Source organism: Spea bombifrons, chromosome 7 (genome assembly GCF_027358695.1).
Source record: "Spea bombifrons isolate aSpeBom1 chromosome 7, aSpeBom1.2.pri, whole genome shotgun sequence".
In the NCBI taxonomy this organism is placed as follows: domain Eukaryota; kingdom Metazoa; phylum Chordata; class Amphibia; order Anura; family Pelobatidae; genus Spea; species Spea bombifrons.
This window is the reverse complement of record NC_071093.1, coordinates 4958741-4985352: the sequence shown is the minus strand read 5'-3', so window position 1 is coordinate 4985352 and position 26612 is coordinate 4958741. Positions and strand designations below refer to the sequence as shown.

The following is a 26612-nucleotide window of genomic DNA, read 5'->3' as shown; positions in this document are numbered from 1 at the left end:
GAAATATGTATTCTGGTAAGTAACAATCACACGCACATACTAAACCCGACATCCCATCTCTCTTTTGTTTCATGAGTAGATTGCCTGATTTTGAAAAGCTTGGTCATTAAGATGCAATAAATTCAAGAGGACGTTTTTCAAATTTGTAATTAGACCCCAGCCTCTCCAGCCCGTTTGCGGAAAGAAACAATTTACCTGCCGTTATTTAGTCTGGCTGCGTTTCGTGGACGAGTAAGCCATGCTTAATGGATACAGTCAAATAAAACCTGAAAAACAGTTGTTTTTTTTGTTTTTTAGTTAATAATCATAAATTCCCATTGCATGCAGCTTCCTTGCATGACGCTGAATACTAATCCATATATTTTTTATAGACTAGAAGTCTCTTTTTTTTTTTCCTTTTCTTTTTTTTTTTTTCTTTTTTCAGAACAGTCATGCAACAATTCCTCTTTTATGTGCAAAAACGGAAAGTGTGTTCAGGAAGGAGTCCTTTGCGACGCCACCGATGACTGTGGAGACGGATCTGATGAGAGAGGCTGCAATTTAAATGAATGTTTAAGTAAAAAAGTCAGTGGCTGTTCCCAAGACTGTCAAGATCTCCCGGTTGGATACAAGGTAAGTAGTCAATATTTATAAGATGCGTTTGAAGAATACATAGAAATGAATAATTCATTGGCGTCATGTGTTTTCTGTAAGGAAAAAAGGAGTAACAATGTATATATTGTAACAATAATATACTAAAAGCCCCAAATCAGGTTCAAAATCAGCATATTTTTTAAATGATGTGCAATTTTGTTTAAATTGAGCAATTTAATTGAACCAATTAGATGTAATTGCATTTTGAGTACTCATTATTATCTCGATGAAAGAGTAAAATAATAGCCTTTTAGCATCATCAGTAGGTGCATTTTAAGGATTTTTTTTGTATTTCTGTGGTCAAGAAAATGGGTAAAATCTACCTTTTAACATGTGAATTGCCAAAAAGTTTTGGGGGCTGTGGTTGAAGACGTGGGCTTTACTAGGGATTTTAAATGGGCTGCGAACTCATAATGTTAGAGAATACGCCCTGCAAAATTCTGCTGCAAGTTTATAGTTGGAACGTGCATTTTTCAGTTTTGTAAAATTGTATATTTTCTCATATGAGCCTTAATTTAGTTAATATGACCCCACCACACACACACACACGAATTGAAGGAAAATGAAGCAAAAAGCTCAAAATTTTCATCTGAAATACGTGGGCCCACATTCACTCACACTTTCACTCAATATTCTAATGGCCCTTTATCACTCCCATTACTCCTGTGTTCCAATGGCCCTTTATCACTCCCATCACTCCTGTGTTCCAAAGGCCCTTTATCACTCCCATTATTCTTGTGTTCCAATGGCCCTTTATCACTCCCATCACTCCTGTGTTCCAATGGCCCTTTATCACTCCCATCACTCCTGTGTTCCAATGGCACGTTGTGTTCGCTGATCCAAGTTTAAGTTTAAAAGGCCAATTATTTGTTAGAAAACCCTTTTGCAATTATGTTACAGCCAGAAATGTCCTCATTTTTCATAAAAACTATTGAGTGACCCCAAACTTTTGAACAGTAGTGTGTATATTATAACATTTCTGTTCCAAATATAGGAATATATAAAATATTATATATATATATAGTATTTAGTAGAATTTTGAAGTTACCGTAAAGTACAATTGCACTACTACGTACCCTCTTCTTAATGGTAACAATGTAATGGCGTCTAAGAGTCTATTTCAGCCATTTTCACTTCACATATTCACAATAGGCTGAATCAATGTTTTTAAAGGTTACTCCATGCGCTTGAGTGCTGATTCACTGAGTAACCTGGTGGGAAAAGATCAAAATGATCACGGAAACCTGAAACAAATCATTCAAAGTCACAGCGGTTTCTTCAGTAGGTTATAGTTTTAGGATTGCCACAGGCATTGTATGACTCTTGTTAAGTTATCAAATTTTGTGATTTTGAAAACCGCCCATGCCATTCTTTTTGATCTAATAAATTGAAGTTTCTGTTTTCTGTATTATTGCTATCCAACGGGAGGTCATGTTCTGAATGTAACCCTCAAGGATTTTCTGCAGATCGATTTAAAGATATGTGGCCTCTTCCCCAAACATAATTCATTTCTGTCCCTCAACGATAAAAACCTCGACCACAATGCTTCATTCCATAAATAATCTTGTTTTAATTCATTGGTAATTGTGCCATTTTGTTTTAATTGTATTATTTTTCCTTACAGATGAATCACTGTTTACTTAGAACTTTTGATTTTTGCATTTTGTCCGTTAAAATACCATGAAATGGATGAGAAATCCAGCGCAGACAGGGTTAATGCTGTAAATGACTATTGTAGCTGGAAACGGCTGGTTTTTAATGGAACATCTTTATAGGCGCACAGAGACCCTTTATCACTCCCATCACTCCTGTGTTACAATGGCCCTTTATCACTCCCATCACTCCTGTGTTCCAATGGCCCTTTATCACTCCCATCACTCCTGTGTTCCAATGGCCCTTTATAACTCTCATCACTCCTGTGTTCCAATGGCCCTTTATCACTCCCATCACTCCTGTGTTCCAATGGCCCTTTATCACTCCCATCACTCCTGTGTTCCAATGGCCCTTTATAACTCCATCACTCCTGTGTTCCAATGGCACACTGATCCAAGTTTAAACGGTTAATTTTATGGTTAGAAAACATTTTGCAATTATGTTACAGCCAGAAATTTCCTTGTTTTCCATGAAAACAGTTAAGTGACCCCAAAGGTTTAAACAGTAGTGTAGCTTAGTTAGTTTCTGGATATTCGTTCTAGCTCCATCTTGGTAATTCCTGGTTTTCCCGGTGGAGAACCTCTAGTTTAGAATGTTTAGGAGCTGCAACAAAAGTTAAGGCTATGCAATTAATACTATTATCGTTGGTGGAATCCGACAAAGCCAGACTAGGCGTAGACAAATGGCAACGGGAGAGAGGCAAAAGAATACGAGGGATTCATGAGTTGAAAGAAACAGTCTAATATGGTTTGGACTCTCGGAGTAATAAAAACTTCTTGCTCATGTGTTGGTTGGTTGTGGTTTGGTCCTGGTGTTGTTGTTAAGAAAGGAGTTCCGTCAGGACCTCAGGTTGGAGGTCATCAAACAGTCCGTTTAGAGTATTATTTTTATTTTTTTATATCTCCAAATATTCACCGTCTAAAAACTCTCGATATAGACGAATCTTGTTAGGAGGGACATTGAGATTCCGACGGAGCTGCTTCAGGACCATCTCTTAGCATTCGACTGATACTTCAGAGATATTTAGCAGAGAGCAGGTTAGAATCCTGAAAGATAAACATGTAAGCGTGAATTGAGGTGCGAAAGTCACTTCTTAAAATTCTGCTTGCGTTGCAAAGTCAGGAGCGGTCAGGCTATCACCGCGGTCATGACATATACCGTGACAGAAACTCCAAGGGGTTTTTTTTATGTAAAAAATTTCCCTGTTTCTTTTTTTTTTGTGTCAGTAAACAATCTTTAGAGTAATCTACGCATAAAGAACACAGGAAATGGGGCACAATTATTACAAAGTGTCTGCGTATGCCTTTCATGCACATCAGAGCTGAAAAACTATAAACCTGAATAACGACTGAACATTAAAGATAATAACAGAGCTGATAAGAGATGGGTTTTCAGTGCTGGATAAATGTATGGATTTACGGTATCTCAGATGTGACAGCTTAATACACTATGTGTAACGTTTCCATCATATTCGTCTAATGGAAGCATGATAGCTTTAAAGTCATTTAGGTACATTTTCCCACCTTTCTTAACCAAGTATTTAACCACATTGTGCTCATTTTTTGTATTTTCAATGTATTGGTCGTAAATATATATTTGTTATGCAATTAATGTCCAGTAATAAAAAAAAAACATGCAATATATATATAAAAATTTGTGGAGAAGAGGGTTTTCTATATTTCCAACTTATATTTCCCAGCTCGTGTGTTAGTGAGTCTACCAGTTGGTCAACTAAAGTGACCATATCAGTATTTTCTCCCAGGACGCATATCATTTATACATATTACTGACCAGTACAGGTAGAGTGCTGCCCATGTAAAACTGGGTAACCCTTCTAGGCCTGGATTGGGTAAATTGGGTAAATGCCCGTGGGCTGTTGGCCAGTAGGATCGCCACTCCAGCAGCAGATCACTTCTGCAGTGCTAGATACACACAACTCCATAAAAAACGTAACATATCCAGCCGGAAGCTGCTGGCCTTAAAGTGGCAGCGCCGCCTATTCATACCTATGTCGGCCCTTCCATGAGTTTATACATGCCATATGCTGCTGGGGTAGCACTTTACATCTGCCGGTCGACAACATGTGAAAATTAGATGTGTCCTGCAAAGAAGTGGTTGATATGGGGACCTTAGTACCAAATCAGCTCAACTGTAGTCAATCATATGTGAGTCAAGTGATATTTTTTGAGTGAGTTTTATAACATTTTTATACTTTCATGTCTTTTAAATATTTGGCATTCAACAATGATCAATACACCTATCACCTTTTCTCTACCATGGTACTAAAATTATTCTCTATACATAGTAACATACACATGACATAAAACTATACCAAAGTATAAAAAAATGTATCCAGAGATACGTGTAGTGTATCCAGGAATACCGTATAATGATGTATTATTACATTTTATCGGATATCGCCACTCTAATTCTTCATATTCACCACCGGGAACATATTCAAATAAGATTGAGACCTTTTTTATGTATAAATAAACAAAAAAAACAATCACTTCCAACAGACTGATTTGATTATCCTTTTTTTTTATAGTGCAAATGTTGGCCTGGATTTCGATTGAAGAATGACGGGAAAACATGCTTAGACATTGATGAATGCTTATCTGGTTTTCCCTGTAGCCAGCTATGCATCAATACCTACGGTACCTACAAGTGCTTATGTACAGAAGGGTATGAATCACATCCAGACAATCCAAACGGCTGCAAATCTCTTTCAGGTAGTACATGGCAGTTATGTTCCGATGAATGAGAAATTACGTGCGCAAATCAAAATGATAAAGATTAGGTCGTTACAGATTAGTTTTGATTAACACGATGACTTGGTCTTTTTCTGAAGCTCTGTAGACCTCTTGTTTTTAATTCCAGAAGACTTTCTGCAACTTAAAAACCTTACTTTAGTTTATATTTGTAGCGAAGTGATTCCGATTATGCGTTTGCCAGGCATAGTTCCTTCTGCATAATTATAGTGCATTATGATATTGTGAGTTATTAAGTGCTTGCTGTGAACTGGGAAACCCAGGGAGAGGATAAAACCTAACAAACATCACCGAGACTACCGCTGTTTGCTGCTAATGATAAAATAAGCAACAACAACAACCAAAAAAAAATGATACATTAAATCAAGCCAACGCATTCCGATTCCAAACACGTCAGACGGCACTTAATAGTCAGTCCTGCTATTATCTCTCACCTTTGGATATTCTTGTATTGAGAATCTCTTTTTTTTTTCTTGCGTATGTATTTATTTTAACAAAATTTAATTTAAATGAAATAATTTTACGTCCGCTTAAAGTATTATGTTGATGTTTTTTGCAAACATTATTTTTGCATAAATTGTTATCTGGATAGTAGAGATTAATAGTAACTGTTTATACGCGAGAGTGTGAATGCAATTGGCATAATAATGAAACTTTTTATTACTCGGTGATGATTAATGGGCAGTCTTTCGTCTTTAGTTCTTCTTAATTTTCATCCTAATTGGGTCCCTCGATCTGGTTATCCCACCATTAGTATAACAAGCTCCACAACCTTCACTTTGGCCCCTGTTTGACACGACATTTCCATGGAGTGGAAATGAGAAGCCCCCAGGGGAGCGTGGATGTCATGTTTATAGATATTACTGGAAAGATGGCGATGGCCATCAGAATCTCCTGGTGTGTTGGTACCTATTGGTCCAGAAACAACAGAAATGACTTTCCCATATAGTAGGACAATTGAGAGACGGTCGTTCCCTGCTACCTGTCACCGAGACCAAAGATACAAAACCGATTGCTATTTATATTTATAAACAAACGTCACCATCACCATAAATTACATTTATTTCAAATATCCAAAAGCATATGCTGTTATTTGTTAACACAACCTATAATCGATTCCATTGGTTCTGTTGGTTAGCTCTTATTATTTTAAGCAATAAATGGGATGAAATATTTGTTTTCCATGTAAATTAGCTAAATGGAATGTATCCCTTTTGTTGAGACTAGCGGAGGACCCATTCCTGCTCCTTGCTGATCATCACGAAATAAGAAGAATTAGCACTGACGGATCCAACTACACAATGTTGAAACAGGTTAGTGTTTAAAAGCCTGTTTTAGAGGTATACATGGAAAAGGAAAGAGGAGAGGCTTATGGTAGTCACACCTATTTCACCAAAGTGCCCCCCCGATGGCAATTTTTATACATGCCCTACCCATTCATGCCAAAAACTGTCCCACACGTAACTTAATTTAATCTTGTTTTTACTTGAAGATATTTGTGTACTTTTTCTTCTTAGATTTACCTAAACTGTAAATCTAACCCTATGCACCCTAACCTAAGCGTCATATTATCATAATCACCATAACCAATCCATAGATACCAACTGTCCTGAATGAATCTGCCCCAGCCATGTTCAAAGTTGGGAAATGCCGCCAGTTGCAGTGGCAAATGTTAATTTGTAAATCCTGTGAGCAATAAAGCAATGAGATAAAATATATCATGGACAATGTAAACATGTGTAACTTGGAGAAGAGAGGAAGAAGAAATGATAATAACACTAATTTGCTTTAAAAAGTTAAGCAATGTAAAGGAGGTAGGAATATTTCTAATAAAGGGTTAACTCAACTAAGAAAACTCATCACAGCTCTCAACCACTCACACACCACAATATCCATTGACATTTCCAACGTTCTACCCATTACACACAAGCAAAAAGCCTAAAAATGTATCAACAAATGTTTTTTATAATCTATCCTCATATTATGGTTCTCTGTATTCTTTGTAAAATGGATAAATTGAATGCAAGCATGGAAAAAAATGAATATATTTTTTTATTCTTTCTGACCTCTTGAGGCTAGAAGAGAGAGGTTGTGAAAAATAGAAGCACTCGGTTCAAAAACAGGAATCGGCTGTAGAGAATAACTATAATACAGTGTGGGTTCAGGTCAGAGCTAGAGCAGAATACTCAAGGTCCTACTAATGAGTAGGTTATGAAAAGGTGCCTTCTGGATGTATAATATATTACCGCTTTGTGTAAAATTATCAGTGGTGATAATATAGCTAATAAGATACAGTATCTCATGTGGGTGTAGTGTTTGAGATTGTATGAATCAGAATACACGATCATAGTACGAATACATTTTCTTAGCTCAAGTGGAGGCTCATATCTATATATATATATATATATATATATATATATATATATATAATTTATATTTATTATTATTTATGATATTTATTATTATTATTTTTTATATATATATATATATATATATATATTATCAATAATACTGTTTCAGTACAGATGGTTATTTAGTGGATTCATGGGATTTATTCCATAGCAGAATGCAAACATGAAAGTGATGAATATTTCTTTTTTTAGGGATTAAACAATGCAATTGCAATAGACTTTGATTATAGAGAAGAGGTTGTTTATTGGATAGATCTGAGCAGGTCGAATGGAAGTCGTGTGAACAGAATGTCCGTGAATGGAAGTGACGTAAAGGTTAGTACACGGAAAAGCGATGGATTCGGGTAACTTGGTGATGGTGTACAGAGGATACAGAGTCTTTGTAACTGACATTTTTCATAAAGTGAGAAACTACACAGGTCATAAAGCATTTTTTTACTTTTCGGGTGCATTTGGATAACGCGAGAGTGGACAATAACTTAATAACCTATCGTACAGTGTGTCCCTGCTTGATAGTATCTAAAGGTTTGGCTTGCTGGTGCATACATACAATTATTTCTATTCAAGGGGCACGATTGGGATCCCTCTAGGTATGGTGAGCACGGAGATCTACATCTGGACTCAACTTTACACTAAACATATGGAGAATAATGAAGTCTAATTAAGGCTTTTTTTCTTACAGGTTGTGCACAATACAGCCATACCTAATGCTTTAGCCGTGGATTGGATTGGAAAGAACCTTTATTGGTTTGACACGGAGAAGAGGATTATCGAAGTCTCTAAGCTCAGTGGCTTATACCCTACTACCCTGGTTAGCAAAACGATAAAGTTTGCTCGAGACTTGGCCCTGGACCCACAGGCTAGGTATTGTAGCATTGACAAAAACCTGGTTTTATCTCATTTTGATCCAATAAACTCCCTTTATCTTCAGACCTGGAGGCGGCCATTGTTGTCAGTCATGTGATATTTTGGGTGTCTTGCCCTGCTCAAACACCACACCGAGCTGATTCTTTACGACAACCCTAACGAACTCTCTAACATAAAAAAATTGGTGCATCCCGTGTATAAACGTATACCAGGTTTTTGCATCATCCACCACCGAACGGAATTAACTTACCACATTGGAATAGATTGTAAGAACAAAAGAGCAGGGCCTGCTTCTCTTTCGGTGCCAATAACGTGTTTTAATCTCGTTTTCAATTTTCAGTATTCCCTCTTGTAATAGTGCTACGGATCGTGCCGGTGCTCTATTAGTAGAATGTAATGTATCGTAAGACGCAGTCAAAAAGATAGATAGATAGATAGATAGATAGATAGATAGATAGATAGATAGATAGATAGATAGATAGATAGGTAGATAGGTAGATAAATAGACAAATATATAAATATATAGATAGATAAATAGATAAATATATAGATAGATAAATAGATAGATAGATAGATAAATATAAAATATTAGGGAAGAAAAATAAAAATATATGGTTGCCTGCTCGTATATCCTTGTTGAATTGCAGTAATACCCATGTAAACACGCTGTTTATTGACTCCTACATAGGTATTTGTACTGGATTGACTGCTGTGAATATCCACACATTGGCCGCGTTGGTATGGATGGCACCAATCAAAGCGTTGTCATAGAAACAATGATTTCTAGACCCACGGCGCTAACAATAGATTATGTCAACAAAAGAATCTACTGGGCCGATGAAAATCATATCGAATTTTCCGACATGAATGGATCCAATAGGCACAAAGGTACGTCTATGAATAGTGTATATGATGCAAACTACGGGGTGTCGTTTGCTCTTTAAAACGTTTGAGACAACGTGCATGGCATGTTTATCAGTATATGTGTGATGCACGGAATGTAACGTTTAAGGGATTTATTCCGTACAATGTACCGTCGTGAGAGTACACAATATAATACAGATGAGGCACGCATTGGAAGGGGTTAAATTTAATAATCTTGCCAAAGGCATAAAAAAAATAAGTAGAAAATGTACAATCTTGTTTGCACTAATGGTGCACCTGCCTTTGTGGACTACAACTTCCATCACCCTCATCATCATCATTCTGACTCAGGGTGATGGGGGTTGTAGTCCTCAGATGCACATTTCTCAATTTTTTTTGAAAATGAAAAATAAATATATATATATATTTAAAAGTCTGTAATTTTTTTTAATTTATTTTTTTTCATTTATATTTATTGACGGGAGGCATATAGGGTATAGGGGGAGAGGGCACCGGTAATCTCATAATATCTGATCCTTGCAATATAGCAGGGATCGGGCTGTTTCATCAGATCTCACAATCAGATCAGCTGACATCATATTAACTCTTTAACCAAACTTTAACCCCCTTTTTTCTGCTATAAGTAACTTAAAAAAAAACAGATTCACAATGCAGTTTCAGATCAATAAGAAAAAGGTTATTATTCTTAACTTTATTGTTATTTTATCGGTGGTTCTGGTATTTTATGGATTATTATAACAGTCAAAAATATCCCTTTGTTTACAACACAACACAAACGAAAAAAAAAAAAACATGGTTACCATAGAAATGCATCTCAACCAGTAAGGCATTGAATTCTACAGAAACCTCCATGAGGCTTGACAGCTAGAATGATACTCTCGCAACAGAGCTGGAATTCAACACTAATAATTATAACACATTTTGACATAATGGGTGCCTGCTTTTTAATACTTGAGATTTTTTTTTTTCAAATCTTTGCAACATTTTATATTATTTGAGCACAAATCTGTGTGCGTTATACAGAATGCGCTTAGTACACCACTCACTTATGATGTCATCAGTACTTGGTAGCGTTATTACAACTGCTAAGAGGAACCCTGAGGTTCTAATCGGAACCCTCTCTTGCATTTTTTAGAATAAATATTAAATATATATATATATATATAATCAACGGCACTTGCTGGCCTATCACGCCTAGATCTCCCCATCAGCAGGTTTCCCGGGGTGCCGTTGCTTAGTAAGCCAGTTACAAAGTAGATCTCTTTATAACTGGCATATCTTTCATGATATTTTTTACCAGTATTGATCAGAGGTATGACAATGTACGCAAAGTTGCCACGGCCGCCATACCTGGGATCTTCCCAGGGTAGGCTACCTGGAGTTCTCCCTTTTTTGGGGGGGAGTGGCTTCGTGAGGGTCGGGGTTACCCACCCAAGGAGGTGGGGTTAGTCGCATGTAGGGTTCGGGTGAGGTTAGAATTAAGTAGGCAGAGAGTAGGAGGGGAAGTGGGTGGAGAGTGGGCGTGACCAAATGCCCCCCCTTGAGCAAAGAAAGAAGAAAGTGAAGCTCTAACAGAGAGAGTCCCCATTTATCCTTATACTTTGTAAAGCATCAATATCTTACCCGGTATATTAATAACTTCATGAGATTCTTCATGTCACAATAAAAGTATCTTCCATTTATGCCGTTATGTGTTTTATTTAGTTCATAGATCAGTAAAATGTAGCTTTTATGAAAAGCGACAGATCCACATAAATAATTGCCATGCTTTAGAGCGATAAATTATTTATTAGAACAGCTTCCACCCCCTCCTATACAAACTCAATCCAATGCTGCTTTACAAGAGCTAAATATAAGTACATTTTAGCTACTCGCAGAAAGAAAGAATGTCCCACAGAGCCTTTTCAGCTGTTACATATTTTGTTCAAACCGATATGTTTTCTAATGTTTAAGCTTTGGGCTGAATTCTTAAACAGATTTTCCTGGTATATCTTTCAATAACAAGTCAACGGTGAAAAGTAATTTAAACTTTTGGATGAAAGACAGATAGTGTTATTAGATATGTAGAGTTGCCGGCTGAATGCTAATTAATTGCAAAGATCTTTGAGGTCAACCTGAAAACTTTTTACAGTAATTAACTTTCTCAAAGACTTTCCATGTGTGCCCTGTACAGTAAGGATTTTTACTCCCTTATTTTTTACCAGTCTCGTGGGTTTTTCATGAAATCCCCAAATAATTATCAATTTTCTAACTATAACTGATCGATACTGACCGATACAAAATTAGAATTCTTTTTTTCTGATATTCTGCAGTATTTTGCGTGTTTTTATGTGTAGTAATATTTCTAGTAGATCTGGCCAAAAAGAGCCACGTGGTAATTCACCCCCCCCCCCCGTTTTCACATTAGCAGGAGTGTAGATGCTTTAACTATTGCAGAAATTGCAAATTTCACCTTGCTGATGTCATAGAGATTCTCTTTACTGCCTGAAACATCACGTTCGTCATGACATAAACGTGAGGTCGAAACGTTGTTGTCCTTCTCCTTCAATAAAGCTGCCTGATGGAACCCTTGAGTGCCTGGAGCCTTTTTCTATTTTGAAACATCACGTTCGTCATGACATAAACGGCAGCCACGTGTAGGAAAAGGATCTTGTCTAATAAAATATTGAGGGCCAGTGCTATAACAACACGTGATATACTTACCACTACTCACCTCGCTGAGGACGGGGTCTCCTCAGACCTCCCATGTGCAGAAAGCGCTCCCATTGATTTCAATGGTAACACTTTCCTGCCACTGATTGACAGCTTCATTGACCACGGAGCAGGTGGGGAGCCTCTTCCTCAAGTATTTTTTTTAAAGAATGCATATTAAAGTTCTCATAATGTACTTTAATATGCATTCATTTTTGATGAGGCTACCAGGGACATTGTACTGTCCTTTTAAAGCAGGTTGTATTTAAGGTTTAATGATAAAAGAAGAGATTTCAGTGTTTTTTTCGTAATGAGCCTTAAATATGAATGCCAAGCGTCTCTTTAATATTTAGCACTTCATTTGTTTTCAACGTGGAAATGTACTGTAGGTAACGAACTTGTTATCCAGACTCGATCATTTTCTTCTCAGTGGTGGGGCCCAATAAACTCTATGAAGTATCTTCTCTTGCATTCTCTTAACTCGTAATAAAGAACCCACAGAGCTTGACAGGTTGTCACGGCAATTATTCAATCGACGTCCTATAGCCGTTGTATCTGTCTGACTATTCTGCATTAAATATTTTAGCTGGCAGACTCCCAGCTACGAACATTAATCTTATCAACTCTTATTACAGTGCCTAATCTAGATATTCAAGGGGTGATTGCGCTAACATTGTTCGAAGACTTCATCTACTGGACAGACGGAAAAACGAAGTCGCTTAACCGTGCCCATAAAACCTCCGGAGCGGACAAAGCGTTGCTCATTAACTCTTGGCATGCCATAGCAGACATCGAAGTGTATCACGTGTACAGACAACCCGATGGTGATTATAATTCTGATTTTCACAGCATTTCCTGCGGTTTTGTAGAGGTCAACACAGTGAGGGAATTTAAACATTCATGGGATAGGCATCTGGTTCCGGAATCTAAGATGAGACCCACGACTGATTGAGGTTTCAGTGTTTAAAGCAGGAAAAATGGGCAGACTAGATGGGGTTGAATGGGCCTTATCTGTCATTAAATTCTATGTTCCTATGTTACCTGGTGATCTCTGGCAGCAGTGCTCTTTTCCTTCTGACTGCCTTGTTCTTGTCATTTATCATACATTGGCCAACATTCTAAAATGCCACTACCAAATTTAAATTTAAAATAAAAGGAAATTATGCAGTACATCTCTAGTATATGCATTGTAATTGGGACAGTAGCAATTTCATAAGGTTATTAAAAGGTTAATATTTTGTGCCTTAAGGTCAGCTCAGTTATTTTGATATTATTATTATTATTATTATTATTATTAGATGTTGTCACAAAAACTTGAACATGTTGAGCTATTTCATGTATTGAGAAGTCTATTTAAGAGGAAGGTACCACTTTTCTTCTCTTAAGGGTTTTAGCTTTTCAAGAGTTAATTCTTAAAAAAAAATGAAGGTGATATGTTTGTCAATTATAATTCGAGAGTTTGGTGTGAATATTTAGAAATTCTTGTTAACAAGGTTCATAAATATTTAAACCTCATTTTCATTAGTGTTATAAATACACCCAGCTGTGATACCTACCATGTTTGATATTTTAATCATTTTAGGAATGGATCACAAAAAAAAAATATTTTTTACATTTAATGAACTTCAATACGATTTAGGATGAAACACAAATATTTATTTTCATATATATATATATTTCGGTACTAATCAGGTAGTCCTTACCTATTGAACATATACATAAAGGACTTTTTCTTCTGTAAATATTTCCTTAATCTATAACGCTTTATACCTTTTTTTGTGGGTTTTTGCATGTAGAAAACCTCTGTTTCTATAGTAGACCTATGAAATTTTAAGACCAATTTAGGAAATAAAATGAAGAGAGTACTTAAAGATAAATATATACATTATTACCCATCAAATTACCTATATATGAAAAAATAAATTGTTAGAAATAGATGTAATCTGAACCTGATATCAGACAATTGCATGATATCAGAGTAAATATCAGTTCCAGACTGTGTGATTGGGTCAAAAACCCTAAGACTTGGGTGTGAGCAAGATTTCCCAAAATAGGGTCTAGATAAAGGTCTACATAAAATTACTGTTATGTAACTTAATTAACTGTTGTTATGTTACTTAAATATCCTTAATCAGCTTTTCCTACCATTCATATGGTTGGTTATCAAAATATGTCCTCATATTTCGTGCTCCACATTTGTGAAATAACCCATCCCTTCATCCACTGTCCTCGCATGTCTAACAAAAAGAAATGAAGAGCTGCTGAGCTCCAACCCTTCACTGTCAACGACAGACCTGAGCCATAGCCTATCCCATTACTAAACCCAACAGAATTGTTTCCAGTGTTCCTAAAATTATAAATTATATGTTATAGTTAGTTAAGTCTGAGTGCCAGGTCTCATACAGTTGTTTGTTACGTAGCATAACCTTAAGAGTGAGGCTTATGTGTGCATGTGCAGATCCCCCGATAAAACGTACAGTACAATATAACATGTAAACTTGTTCACAAAATGTTTACTAAATCAAAATGTAACAGTGACGTGGCTAAAAAAAGGCATTTAAGTGTTAAAATGTATTCTATTCTATCTAATCTATTATCACACACAAGTGAGGCTTATGTGTGCTTGTGCAGATTCCCCGATGAAACGTACAATACAATATAACATGTAAACTTGTTCACAAAATGTTTACTAAATTAAAATGTTAACAGTGGGATATCTAAAAGGCATTAAAGTGTTAAAATGTATTCTGTTCTATCTATCTAATCTATTATCACACACAAGTGAGGTTTACGTGTGCATGTGCAGATTCCCCGATGAAATGTACAGTACAATATAACATGTAAACTTGTTCACAAAATGTTTACTAAATTAAAATGTTAACAGTGGAATATCTAAAAGGCATTAAAGTGTTAAAATGTATTCTGTTCTATCTATCTAATCTATTATCACACTGCTATAATCTTTCATTTCCTGGTTCAAAGAGTGAACAGGTGCAATCTCATTTGTATGCCTTTTGATTCAGCTGATAGATTCCTAAATGGATTTTTATGTACTAGGCTAGCACAATTCTGTTATCATAGTACCATGGTTCCCATTATATTAATGACTAGCTACATGTCCTTGTCATAATGTGTCTTGTGTAATTTTTTATTAGGTCCTTTTTCCATTTTAACCTGCTTATTAAAGAATTCAATTAACTTTATAGGAGAAGGAATGTGATATAATACCTTTTGTCTTCGCAGTGCCTGATCATCCTTGTAAAATTAACAATGGGGGCTGCAGTCACTTATGCCTGTTATCTCCGCAAAAGTCCCACACCTGTGCCTGCCCGAGTAATTTCTACCTGGCAGAAGATAATAACACGTGCTTATCCAACTGCACTGCCAGCCAGGTATGTATCCAAAAAGAAAAGCATTTTATTTGTTATTTTTTTATTAATGCTTTGAGACATTGGGTGTTATATTTAGCAACTGATTATGGTACAACATTTTCAAAGTGGTCTTATAACTGTAGCAACCAATAAAATTATCCAATCAGCTACTTTATATTTGTGAGTTTTATATATTTATATATATATATATATATATATATATATATATATATATATAGGGTCTACAGCGGCCATGATTTCCAAGACATGTATGTATTTCACATATTGTGATGGGAAACCCTTCCACTTAAAATTAAGGGGGTAGTAGAAGCATTATTAAACACTCATCTACAAAGGCTTATATTCAAGGCTTATATTGTGTATCAACACATGCAAAGTGCTGCCCCCTGCAGTAGGTGTGATGTAGGTGCTATGTTATACATCCCAAAGACTGCAGGGGGCAGCACTTTACCTTATATATATCAGGCTAAGGAAACTAATATGTATAGTATGTATGATTCATGGGGCCCCATCAATAAAAATGGTTTCAATACGTTTTATTGATTTAGTTAACTCTCTGTTGTAAGTGGGCTCTCATGCAAAGTAGGTTAATAGGTTTCCTCTAATTGGAACTTTCGGGGAATTTAGCTAGTTCCACTGAATCATTAAAAAAAAATCATTATTTCTAATGCTGTTTAAACAAAATCTAATTATAATCTTATGTTATATATTCCCTCGGAACGGGTACCCATGCATTTATAATGTCTACTAAATTAGTATATTCACGAGTTTCTGGCGTACAGTGTAAATATCTAGCATCCGAATCGGTGTTACTGAATCCTACTGAAACCAGATGCTTTTCTTCATAATTATGAGAGAGTCATGGCTTCTCTCATATCAATAATACAGAGGTAATCATTTTGAGATCACCAAGCAGGGAACACCAAGTGTGTTTTAAGATAATTATCTTTTCTTATAACTAATACTGTACTATAAGGGTGAGCACATCAAATTATTGAATTGTAATTAAAAAGCAGCACTAGAAAAGGTCCATTTCATTGTTTAATTAATGAAATACTTATCCATAATTGCTTTTTTGTTTTCTTTCGACAATGTTGGTTTTTTGTGTGTGTGTATTTTAGCCTAGTGCATTTCTGCTTCCAATTCATGGTTTTGCCTAAAAAATGGACAAATACAAAGTAATTTTTTTTTACAGTTAATATTTCTTTGGTTTGAGTGGCAGACGTTCATTAATTAACAATAATACAGAATATTTATGAACAATTTAATCTATCATGGCAGCCCTAAATGAATTTTGTTATCTGTAAAAATATTTTATTGTGAGACTGTAATCTATAACACATTATGTCAGATCTAATGGAAGATACCACCTTGTTATGGCATAATGTCATATAGTTTTATTGTACCGAGGAAGAGTTTTAAACTAAGATCAAATTGGTTCCTTGGTAAACATACAATAGACAGTTGGGAGATTTAGAGGACACAAAAGTCATTAACCCCTTCATGACAAAGCCGGTCACAATGGATTGTTTTTAATGGATTTAAGGACATTGTCCTTAAGGGGTTAAACCCCTTAAGTATGAATGTAATGGAATTTATTACAAGACGGTAGAAACAGCCTCTGAGATTGAGATCATATCATGAGGTCCGACACCAACAACACGGTTAATGTGAGGGTCTGGCTCAAAATTAGAATTAAGAACAAAGATGTATTAGGATATGGGTCCTTTGGAGAATTGAAATTGGCAGACTAGATGGACCAAATTGTTCTCATCTGCCATCAAATTCTGCGTTTCTTTTTGTTACGGTCTTTCTCCAAACATTAGGATTCTATTTGATCATTGAGTTTAGGGTCCTGTTAGAACCCCTACTCCAAATATTAGAGTAGGGGTGAAAAACAGGGGGCATTAAGGTAAGATTCCCAACACTGCGGTTAGGATCATGCTCTAAAATTCTTCCGATGGCTCTGCTCCAAACTGCCAATAAACATAATACTCTCGCCAATCCACCCAAATTGCAAAATACATATCATGATCCAATTAAAAATAAAATGCTTAGTATTCCATATCTTGAGTTGTGCACGATATATTACATTTGCTTTAATGTCTGAAGTGTATATTGCATGTGAATAACGTTTAAGCACCAAATTACTTCCAGTGAAACAATTAACATAAAAAAAGCGTATATTACCAGTCTCAGAATTACGATTTCCTTCCTGGATCACAAAAAAAGTATTAAAACAAATTTATGATGTTCTGCTGAACACATAGCGTATGCTCATTAGAAATACATAAATATTTGATTTCACTAAACACTAAATCAGTTTAGTTATTGCAATAAACCACTGACATTATACAAGTTTTCAACTCAAGAATAATATTATCCAAACTTATGTAAAAGTCATTTTACCAGGTGCAAAAAATATATACTATTGCGTATGTTATCAACCCTACCATGTTTATGTCCATGTGCAGAAGCCAACCAAGAAACAGAGGTTAAAAGCTGTTATCAAAAGGACATTACCAGCAAAACGTGTTATTATTAATCTGTTTATTGTATTTAGCTTCATGGTGTATTGTTATTTTATGTATTTATTTACTAAAATATTCAGTTTTATGTGTATGCGCATGTACAGCCATATTAGTATCTAGGCCCTTAACTTCCACCAGCTCTCCTGTAAAAAATAAAACAGTGTACAGAACCTAAACCTCACTTTGCATCTCTGGGCAGCTGAGATGGAATAATGGACCTTAAAATGGTCTTCTGCTGACCTTGAGGTCTATTAAGATCACTGTGTGACCTGAGGAACTGCAATAGAATAGCATGGAGCATAACAAAGGCAAGGAAGGAGTCATGAGACTTCTTGGATGTTAGAGAGACAAACTGGCGAACCAGCAACAACCAGTAATGATGAAGATCATGAGATGACATGATACCAGATATACCTCCCAAGTGTCCTGTTTTTACAGAACAGCCATTATTTCCAGACACTGTCCCTCTGTAGCTTCCCAACTGTCCTAATGTTATAGCTCAGTCCTTCATTGTAGCTCCTTCATGATCACAAGGTGGTTCTTCAGATATAGTTAACTGTCAGTCCCGCCTTGACCACACCCATTCCTAGGTCTCGTCACACCCACTCTCCACCTCCCCAACCCTCAATGCAGGTGCCCAGATCTTGACACCTTAAATGTTGAAGGGGATATGTGGGGGGTGTTATTTTAAATCATGCTGTCACTCATCCCATCACGGGGAATAAATGATGGGAAATAAATTGAGAAAATAATTGTTAGGGAAAATTGTCATGTCTTTTGACTGTAATTAAGCAGCAGATACGTAGAACCCATTGGGCTGTTACTCTTTTATCTACACCGTTAAGTATCTGTTATAGTTATGAAAAATATAAAGATTTTAATTGATTCTACTTGCATTTTTTTTTCTTAACTTTGGTGAGTATTGTTTGCACTGATTAATCTTGATTTTTCGAACGTCTTTACGATAAACACTTAAAGCTTTTTTTCTCTCACCGTCTTGTATGTTTTGGCATATTTGCTTTGCTGTTCAACTTAAGTTGAATGCAAAATTTAGCAATGTGTGATAACTGGAAGGATATACAGCCTTAGCACATCAAATGTGGATATCTACTATGGTGTGAAAAGAGTGTGAATTTAGAAAGTGTAAGAAAATCCTTTTCATGCCTCATTCAGCGGATACAAATATGATTCAGTCTGCGCACCTGAAAAGTTACTTAAAAAATACACTGAAGAACGCCGCCTCCAATCGCTTTTATTTCATATGCAGTTGTGCGTAAATATTACAATTTTCCTTTTTCCCATTATATAGTAATTATTACAAATAGTTTTACAGTTTCAGTGATTTTATCATTGATTCAATTCAAATAAATGGATACCAAATATACATGATGCTGAATTAAATAGGGTCTTTAGTTTAAAGTCCCATCAGCATTTGGGAACTCATTCTCTTATTCTTTCTGCCTTTGCTTTGTGTAGAGATCAACTTAAAGTGGTCAAATTTCATAAATTGTACATGGTACATACAGGGTCATGGGCAGTCATTGATGCACGTGGGGGGGGTGGCGAAGGCTGGGCCGTGTGGTCAAATCCAACAGATGAGCCACTGTAGCTCAAGTTGCTGAAAAAGTTGATACTGGTTCTGATAGAAAGGTGTCAGCACACACAGAGCATTGACGTTTGTTGGATATGGGGCAGCGTAGCCGCAGACCAGTCAGGGTGCCCATGCTGACCCCTGTCCACTGCCGAAAGCACCTACAATGGTCACGTGAGCATAAGAACTGGACCACGGAGCAATGGAAGAAGGTGGCCGGTCTGATGGATCAGATTGTGTGGATCCATTGTGTGGATGGCCGGGTGCGTCGCTTACACATGGGACCAGGATGCACCCATGCAGGCTGCACTTCACAACTTAAAGGATTGGATTTAATGTGGTCATAATGTGATAGCTGATCGATGTATGTAAATATTAACCCCTTAAGGACAATGGGTGGTCCCTAAACCCATTGAAAACAATGCATTTTGAGCCCGTACATGTACGGGGTTTGTCATTAAGGGGTTAAACCCCATGAGAAACAGAAACACAGAATTTGCCAGCAGATCAGACACTTCTGCTTGGAGGCTATTCAACTTTTCTACCATCCTCTTATGTGAAATAGAAAAATACCCAGTTTTACCTCTTGCCTTAGAACTTGTGTAATTATATTGCATTTAAAAAACAACTTCTGACTTGAAATTATGCATGCAACTTGAGTTGAAATAGTGTTTAAAAGGAAAATATTCTTAATAATAATTATATCTACTCAAATAGAACCACTTAGCTAAAAGGTAACATAGTTTTTTTATTTATCGAATGTGCTAATCTCATATAATATAGCATATTATATATAACATAGCATACTCCTCAGCCAGCCCCTTAGCTGAAAGAGCATTATGGGAGATGTAGTCCTGCAGCAGCTGGAGGGCCGCAGGTTGGACACCCTTGCTCTATATCGATCTGAGAGATTTAGATGAATTCACCTTAATTTTAAATCATTTAGATTCCTTATTTTGTAAATTGTAAATGTGGGTCATCAGGATTAAAAGCTAAAAATGCCAAATTAAAAATGATCAAATTTAACTTAATCCACAGTAATCATATTCGGATTTACATAAGTAAAACCGCTGACTTGGTCCGGGGAGTTAAACATTGTACGATTGATTTAAGATACATAACAGATTGTTTTTTGTTTTTCTGACACATTCATTTCAACGTGTAAAAAAAAAAAAGAGCGAAGTCACAAAATTGCATTCCAAAGCTCATAACAGGTTTAGCTAACTATGGAACGTCTGCCACATTTAGATTCATAGCGAAATTATCTGTAAAGCATACTTCAAAGGGACGGGAACATTTCAAACATTCAAATAAATGCTAAAGAAAAAATATACTGCTCAGAAAAAAGAATATCATTTCTATGTTTATATAAAACAGAAAATGAGATCACAAATGGAATATAACAATTTTTTGTGTGTTTTTAGTGATATATTTATTATTATTTTTTAATGAATTCATTATATTGGTTTTCTTTTGCTTTAATATTTTAGTTTCGCTGTAATACTGATAAATGCATTCCGTTTTGGTGGAAATGTGACACGGTCGATGATTGCGGAGATGGGTCCGACGAACCTTCTGACTGCCGTGGGTATTCCTTTTTGTGTAGACTGTCGAAATGTTCTTTATATATATATATTTATTTATTTTTTTTGTATATGCCGAACTTAAATTTCTTACTATTTTGCATTTTCTTGCATGAAAATCTGTAACCTATTTTTTTTTTATATACTTTTATCTGTGATCAGTAACCCAAATGCTCAATTATCTGATCTAGGTACATTTTGAGTTTCTATAAAAATGTAGAACTCCAGAGCACTTTGATCATCAGCTGTATTTAATAAAATGATCCCAAATACTTCCCCTATCATACTTCAGATGAACATCAAACATATTTCAAAATAAAATGTTTTTTTAAGCCTGTAACACAAGGCTAGTTCTCTTAACATGTCTTCCTTTCCAACATATTACAATATTAACAAAAATAAACTGATTTACAACATCTTACTCCATAGATTAGTAACAAGAAATGAGGGCTGAGAACAGAACCGCTGTCTATAGTCGTCATAGTTATGAAAAAAATGTTTGACAATTGCATCTGGGTACAGGATTTGTTTGGCACCTCCTGCCTCTAACACCACACACTAACACACACCTACTCAAATGCCACACACTAACACACACCCACTCCAACACCACACACTAACACACACCTACTCCAACACCACACACTAACACACACCTACTCAAATGCCACACACTAACACACACCCACTCCAACACCACACACTAACACACACCTACTCCAACACCACACACTAACACACACCTACTCCAACACCACACACTAACACACAGCCACTCCAACACCACACACTAACACACACCTACTCCCGCACCACACACTAACACACACCCACTCCAACATCACACACTAACACACACCCACTCCAACACCACATACTAACACACACCTACTCCAACATCACACACTAACACACACCTACTCCAACACCACACACTAACACACACCTACTCCCGCACCACACACTAACACACACCTACTCCAACACCACACACTAACACACACCTACTCCAACACCACACACTAACACACACCTACTCCAACATCACACACTAACACACACCTACTCCAACACCACACACTAACACACACCTACTCCAACACCACACACTAAAACATACTCATTCTAATGCAATACATGAACACATACTCATAACACCATACCCTGACACACATTCACTCTGACACCACAAACCAACACACACTCTCTCTAACGCATACACAAACACTCACTTGAATACTTTACACTAACAAACACACAATTCTACCTGCAAGTGTGTGGCAACATTGCATTACATTACAGGACTCTGCTCAACTCCTGCCCCACTTTGCTTGAAGAATTTGGATCAGTTGATTACAGGGGTGCCTGAGTGTGGTGCCTCAGCGAGCCCCTGTAACAACTATTTTGTAGCAGCACAATTATGCTGTGTGCCCCAGTGTCATTTCATTGCATGTTATTTTTATTTTATAGAATATATTTCTTTATGTAAAGGTGATTCATTGTAAACATTTTCGTTTCCTCTGTATCAAGGTGCTTTTTTAATGAAGCCTAACTAATTTTGTGTGAACATATTTTAGAGCCTTGTCCCTTTTAAGATTCTGTGCTTTCATTTGCCTAATTAAAGCAAAACTTCTTTAGGCGATGTTACCGCATAGCATTTAAAAAAATAAATGTGTAAAAAGTAACAAAAAAATCACTTAGCTTAACTCAATTAAATATGCACATTTTTTGCACTTTAAAATATGGAAAGTTTGTTATTTACATTGTATATTTTATGAATTTGTGAATTTGTTCTGCATTTTTAACCTGCTTCCAAAAAAATGTGACAAATTGATCGGAATATATCAAATATCCAAATATCTCCCAGCTCACTTTTTTGTTGCTAGTACTTTATATTGCAAAGTCCTTTACTTTACGTTATCATGTATTCAAAAATGACAATTGCTCTTAAATGCTATCATTACAATCTGCCATGTTCTGATTTTAAACAGTCCTTGTTTTTTTTTAATATTTTCCGATAGCCCTAGAACTGACTCTTGTACAATCGATTTGCATCCAATTCTTAGACCACTTTCCCATAACAGTGATTGCAATGTGTCATTTTTTTTCATAAATTACAATATATTTTCTATTTTTAAAGCTGAATTCAAGTGTCAGCCCGGGAGATTTCAGTGTGGAAGTGGACTTTGTGCTCTTCCAGCGTTCATCTGTGATGGAGAAAATGATTGTGGAGACAACTCCGATGAACTCAACTGTGGTAGGTGATTATGCCGTTGAAGAAGCAAATGAAGATGTTTCGGCAAAGATACAAAATCTGATTTATATTCAAGAAAAGAGGTTAGTCATGACTTTTTGATTACTTTTCAGACTCCTACGTGTGTCTGTCGGGTCAGTTTAAATGCACCAGGAAACAGAAATGTATCCCGTTAAATCTACGATGCAACGGACACGATGACTGCGGAGACGAAGAAGACGAGATTGATTGCCGTAAGTTATTTACGATCATTATGCACAATTACTAGGACGAAAGGAGGGACGTTTATTTCAAAGGAGGAGAAATGTTACAACACAAGGCCATAATCTAAAACACATTGCAGTGTGGGTGTATGATGTTTAGGGAGGGCTATCATTTCATGAAAGGAGCACAGGAAGGATCCAGTTGATATTGCTTAATTACTTGTTACTCTTTCGTTCAGGTCACTTTGTTAAAATAACTCTTCTGCTCATTATACTTTTAGCTGAAAATAGCTGTTCCCCAGATCATTTCCAGTGTAAATCTACAAGGCATTGCATATCCAAACTATGGGTGTGTGACGAGGATGCAGACTGTGCAGATGGATCAGACGAAGCCAACTGCGGTAAGTATGATATTGCCACCAGGGGCACCATATTGAAGAATAAGGGTAAAAAGTTATTATAGTTTTGCGGATATACATTTTCATTTTATCCCTGGATAGTTCTAGTCTCACTATATTTCTCAAGGGTCATCTATGATATACAGCTGCTTCTGAAATTAACTACATCTTCCCTCTTATTCAAAATTATCAAGAGAGTCAAGCAGTAAATTGGTAGGATTAATCTACCAAGTTTCAGCTCAGGAATCTATAACAACAATAAAAAAAACATGTGTTGGACAACTATGCCGATATACCCAGTGCTTACCATGATACGTCTATAGAAACACTGCAAAGAATTCAATCATAGGGTCTTTTTTGTTTACAATTCCTGTAGAAGTTGCTCTAGAGCCCCCAGTGGCTAAATGGGGAATTGCAAGTACTGCCCAAAAAAGCATTGGCAAGCTGCCCAAAATCTTAAAATCTGAGTAGCCTGGGGTATGGTAACCTCATTCCCCCTATCCAGCCATCCCAAGGAAAGCAGCTCCTCATTTTAGCCAAAGGAAAGGCACACTTTTGTTGCTTTTCGCCGAGACGGTTAAATGCATAGATGGCTCTGCTATTACTGATTAAGGTTCTGAGGATAACCACAACCCACGGATATGTTTCTTTCGCAGGCTTATAGTTACAGTAAATGAGGCAGGCAGGTTTGATCAAAGGTTCTGTGTAGCATCTTATAAATATACATGATCTATTCTACTTCGTAAGCAGCTGAGTCCGGGCCACCACTGGTTTTTGTACTATGTGAAACTGGTTATTGTAATTAGCTACCTATGGTGACAAAAAAAAACTCGTAACTGTAATTCATTAGTTTTGCAAAGAATGCTTCCCGGCAATACAATTAGAAGGAAGTCAGAGGTCTGAGATAGTAATTAGGATCTTCACAGTAAATTAACCTTTGTATGCCATTACATTGAAGACAAATGTAGGCGATTGTCACTTGTTTATTTTCCTAATGTTAAAAAACATGAAATCTGTTGTCAATTCGATGGCTGAAATGAAGCATAACAAATGATTTGGCGCGATTAACAAGACGGCCGTCATCTTATTCTGTAACTTCTTAACGGGTTACTACATATAAATAAAAAAACTTCCACTATCGAATGTAGAATTTTATTGCTTTATATAAATCGTTCACAAGGCTTTTTGGATTTGTGATTTAAGAATCTAATTACGGTCCAAACAAAAGCAAATCGTTTGCGTGCCCCTATTCAGGGCAAGATAGTAATTACTGTATTAGCCTAAACAAGCAATTACAGTATATATTCTTAAATTTGCAAGTGAAAAACAGATTTTTTTTGGCATTTTACTAAATTACTAAATATATATATATATATATATATATATATATATAAAATTACACTATATACATTATTATAACTTTAATTACGTCGATATATTACATTCTACATCTGCAAGACACAAAAATCTGCAAGACGCGAGAATCACAATCTTCATAATAGAAGATGAATGGAAAATGTACGCATAAACAAGTCATTCATATATTTTCATATGGAATATGACTAATGAAGCATGAAACTTAGATTGATGCGTAATTTTTGTTCACTACTCGTTTGCTTGTTTCATAGGCACAATTAGCTCCCATTGGCCCTTCTGTAATAAGAGACCGATAGCCTATAATCGAAGTAGACACGTTTGAATGGAACCTCGCTGATGTCACGTGATGCCTTTTGTGTCAGCCGCCTCTGTAAAAAAAAAAAATAACATCAATAGCGCAATATGAAATGAAACATATAACATAACAGAAGGTAGTGCCTTAATCCCAAATGCGAATATAGGATTCAGCGCATAGAAACAGGTTCTCAAAGGGATCGTCTTCTGGAGATTTAATCAACTGCGTGTAGCATAATAAAAAAAAAAAAAAAAAATCAGTAATGCAATAACTAAAAAATAAATAAATAAAAAAATAAAACAAATAAAAAAAGCAATTTGAAAAAAGTGAGTTTTTGAAAGATATGTTAATGAATAATATGATTCCCATAAACATCCAAAAGCATGGCCGCCCATTGATGTTTTTGGTGGCTTTGCTTTCAAGATTCATTCTTATAAGCACTCTGAGGTTACCCATTTTTAACCATTTGAACCTTCTTTATGTCCCATCTGCTTGTACTAATAACCACTTTTACCTCGGCGTTTGGAGGAATACAAAGAGAAGTAGCTAATAAACAACATGTTTTCTTATAATACAGACAAAAAGACCTGCGGCCCCCATGAGTTTCAGTGCAAAAATAAAAACTGTATCCCCGACCACTGGAGATGTGATGGACAGAATGACTGTGGAGATAATTCTGATGAAGAAACCTGCAGTAAGTAATAACCAATGGGGCGAGAACGTCAGAACGTTTTGTATTTTAGGACAGAGAAGACGTACTTGTATTAATTAAGAGACACTAAGTAAAATGTACGTTTGTAAGGCAAGATAGGTCCTGATGAAACCACGTTCACAATGATTATAAATGATAAGGAATGTTTAGACTCTTTCAGAACATTGGGGGTCGTCGTGTGAATATTGACATCAAGCTCTAAAATGAAAACTTAGATCCTCAAAGAAGTACAAAAGTATAAAGTTTGCATTTCAGATGAAAACACGTTGAGTCACATCTATAACGGAGAACTTTTATATTTTCCATCACTTCTTAAAGCTGCTCCTTCCTTAAACTCTCTTCAACACTAAATCAAACGTAAACCT

The 26612-nt window shown here is 36.1% G+C and overlaps 1 protein-coding gene across 1 annotated transcript in view; it reads left to right on the top strand.

Annotated features, from left to right (window-relative positions):
• Positions 1-26612, top strand: part of LRP1B (LDL receptor related protein 1B) — a 557319-nt gene that overhangs the window by 494186 nt on the left and 36521 nt on the right. Inside the window, exons 55-67 of the mRNA XM_053471115.1 lie at positions 425-612; positions 4835-5018; positions 6285-6370; positions 7661-7783; positions 8151-8332; positions 9024-9223; positions 12547-12735; positions 15155-15303; positions 20916-21009; positions 23149-23265; positions 23376-23495; positions 23747-23866; positions 26113-26229. Coding sequence (XP_053327090.1) covers positions 425-612; positions 4835-5018; positions 6285-6370; positions 7661-7783; positions 8151-8332; positions 9024-9223; positions 12547-12735; positions 15155-15303; positions 20916-21009; positions 23149-23265; positions 23376-23495; positions 23747-23866; positions 26113-26229 — 1869 coding nt within the window. The remainder of the gene's footprint in view (positions 1-424; positions 613-4834; positions 5019-6284; positions 6371-7660; positions 7784-8150; positions 8333-9023; positions 9224-12546; positions 12736-15154; positions 15304-20915; positions 21010-23148; positions 23266-23375; positions 23496-23746; positions 23867-26112; positions 26230-26612) is intronic.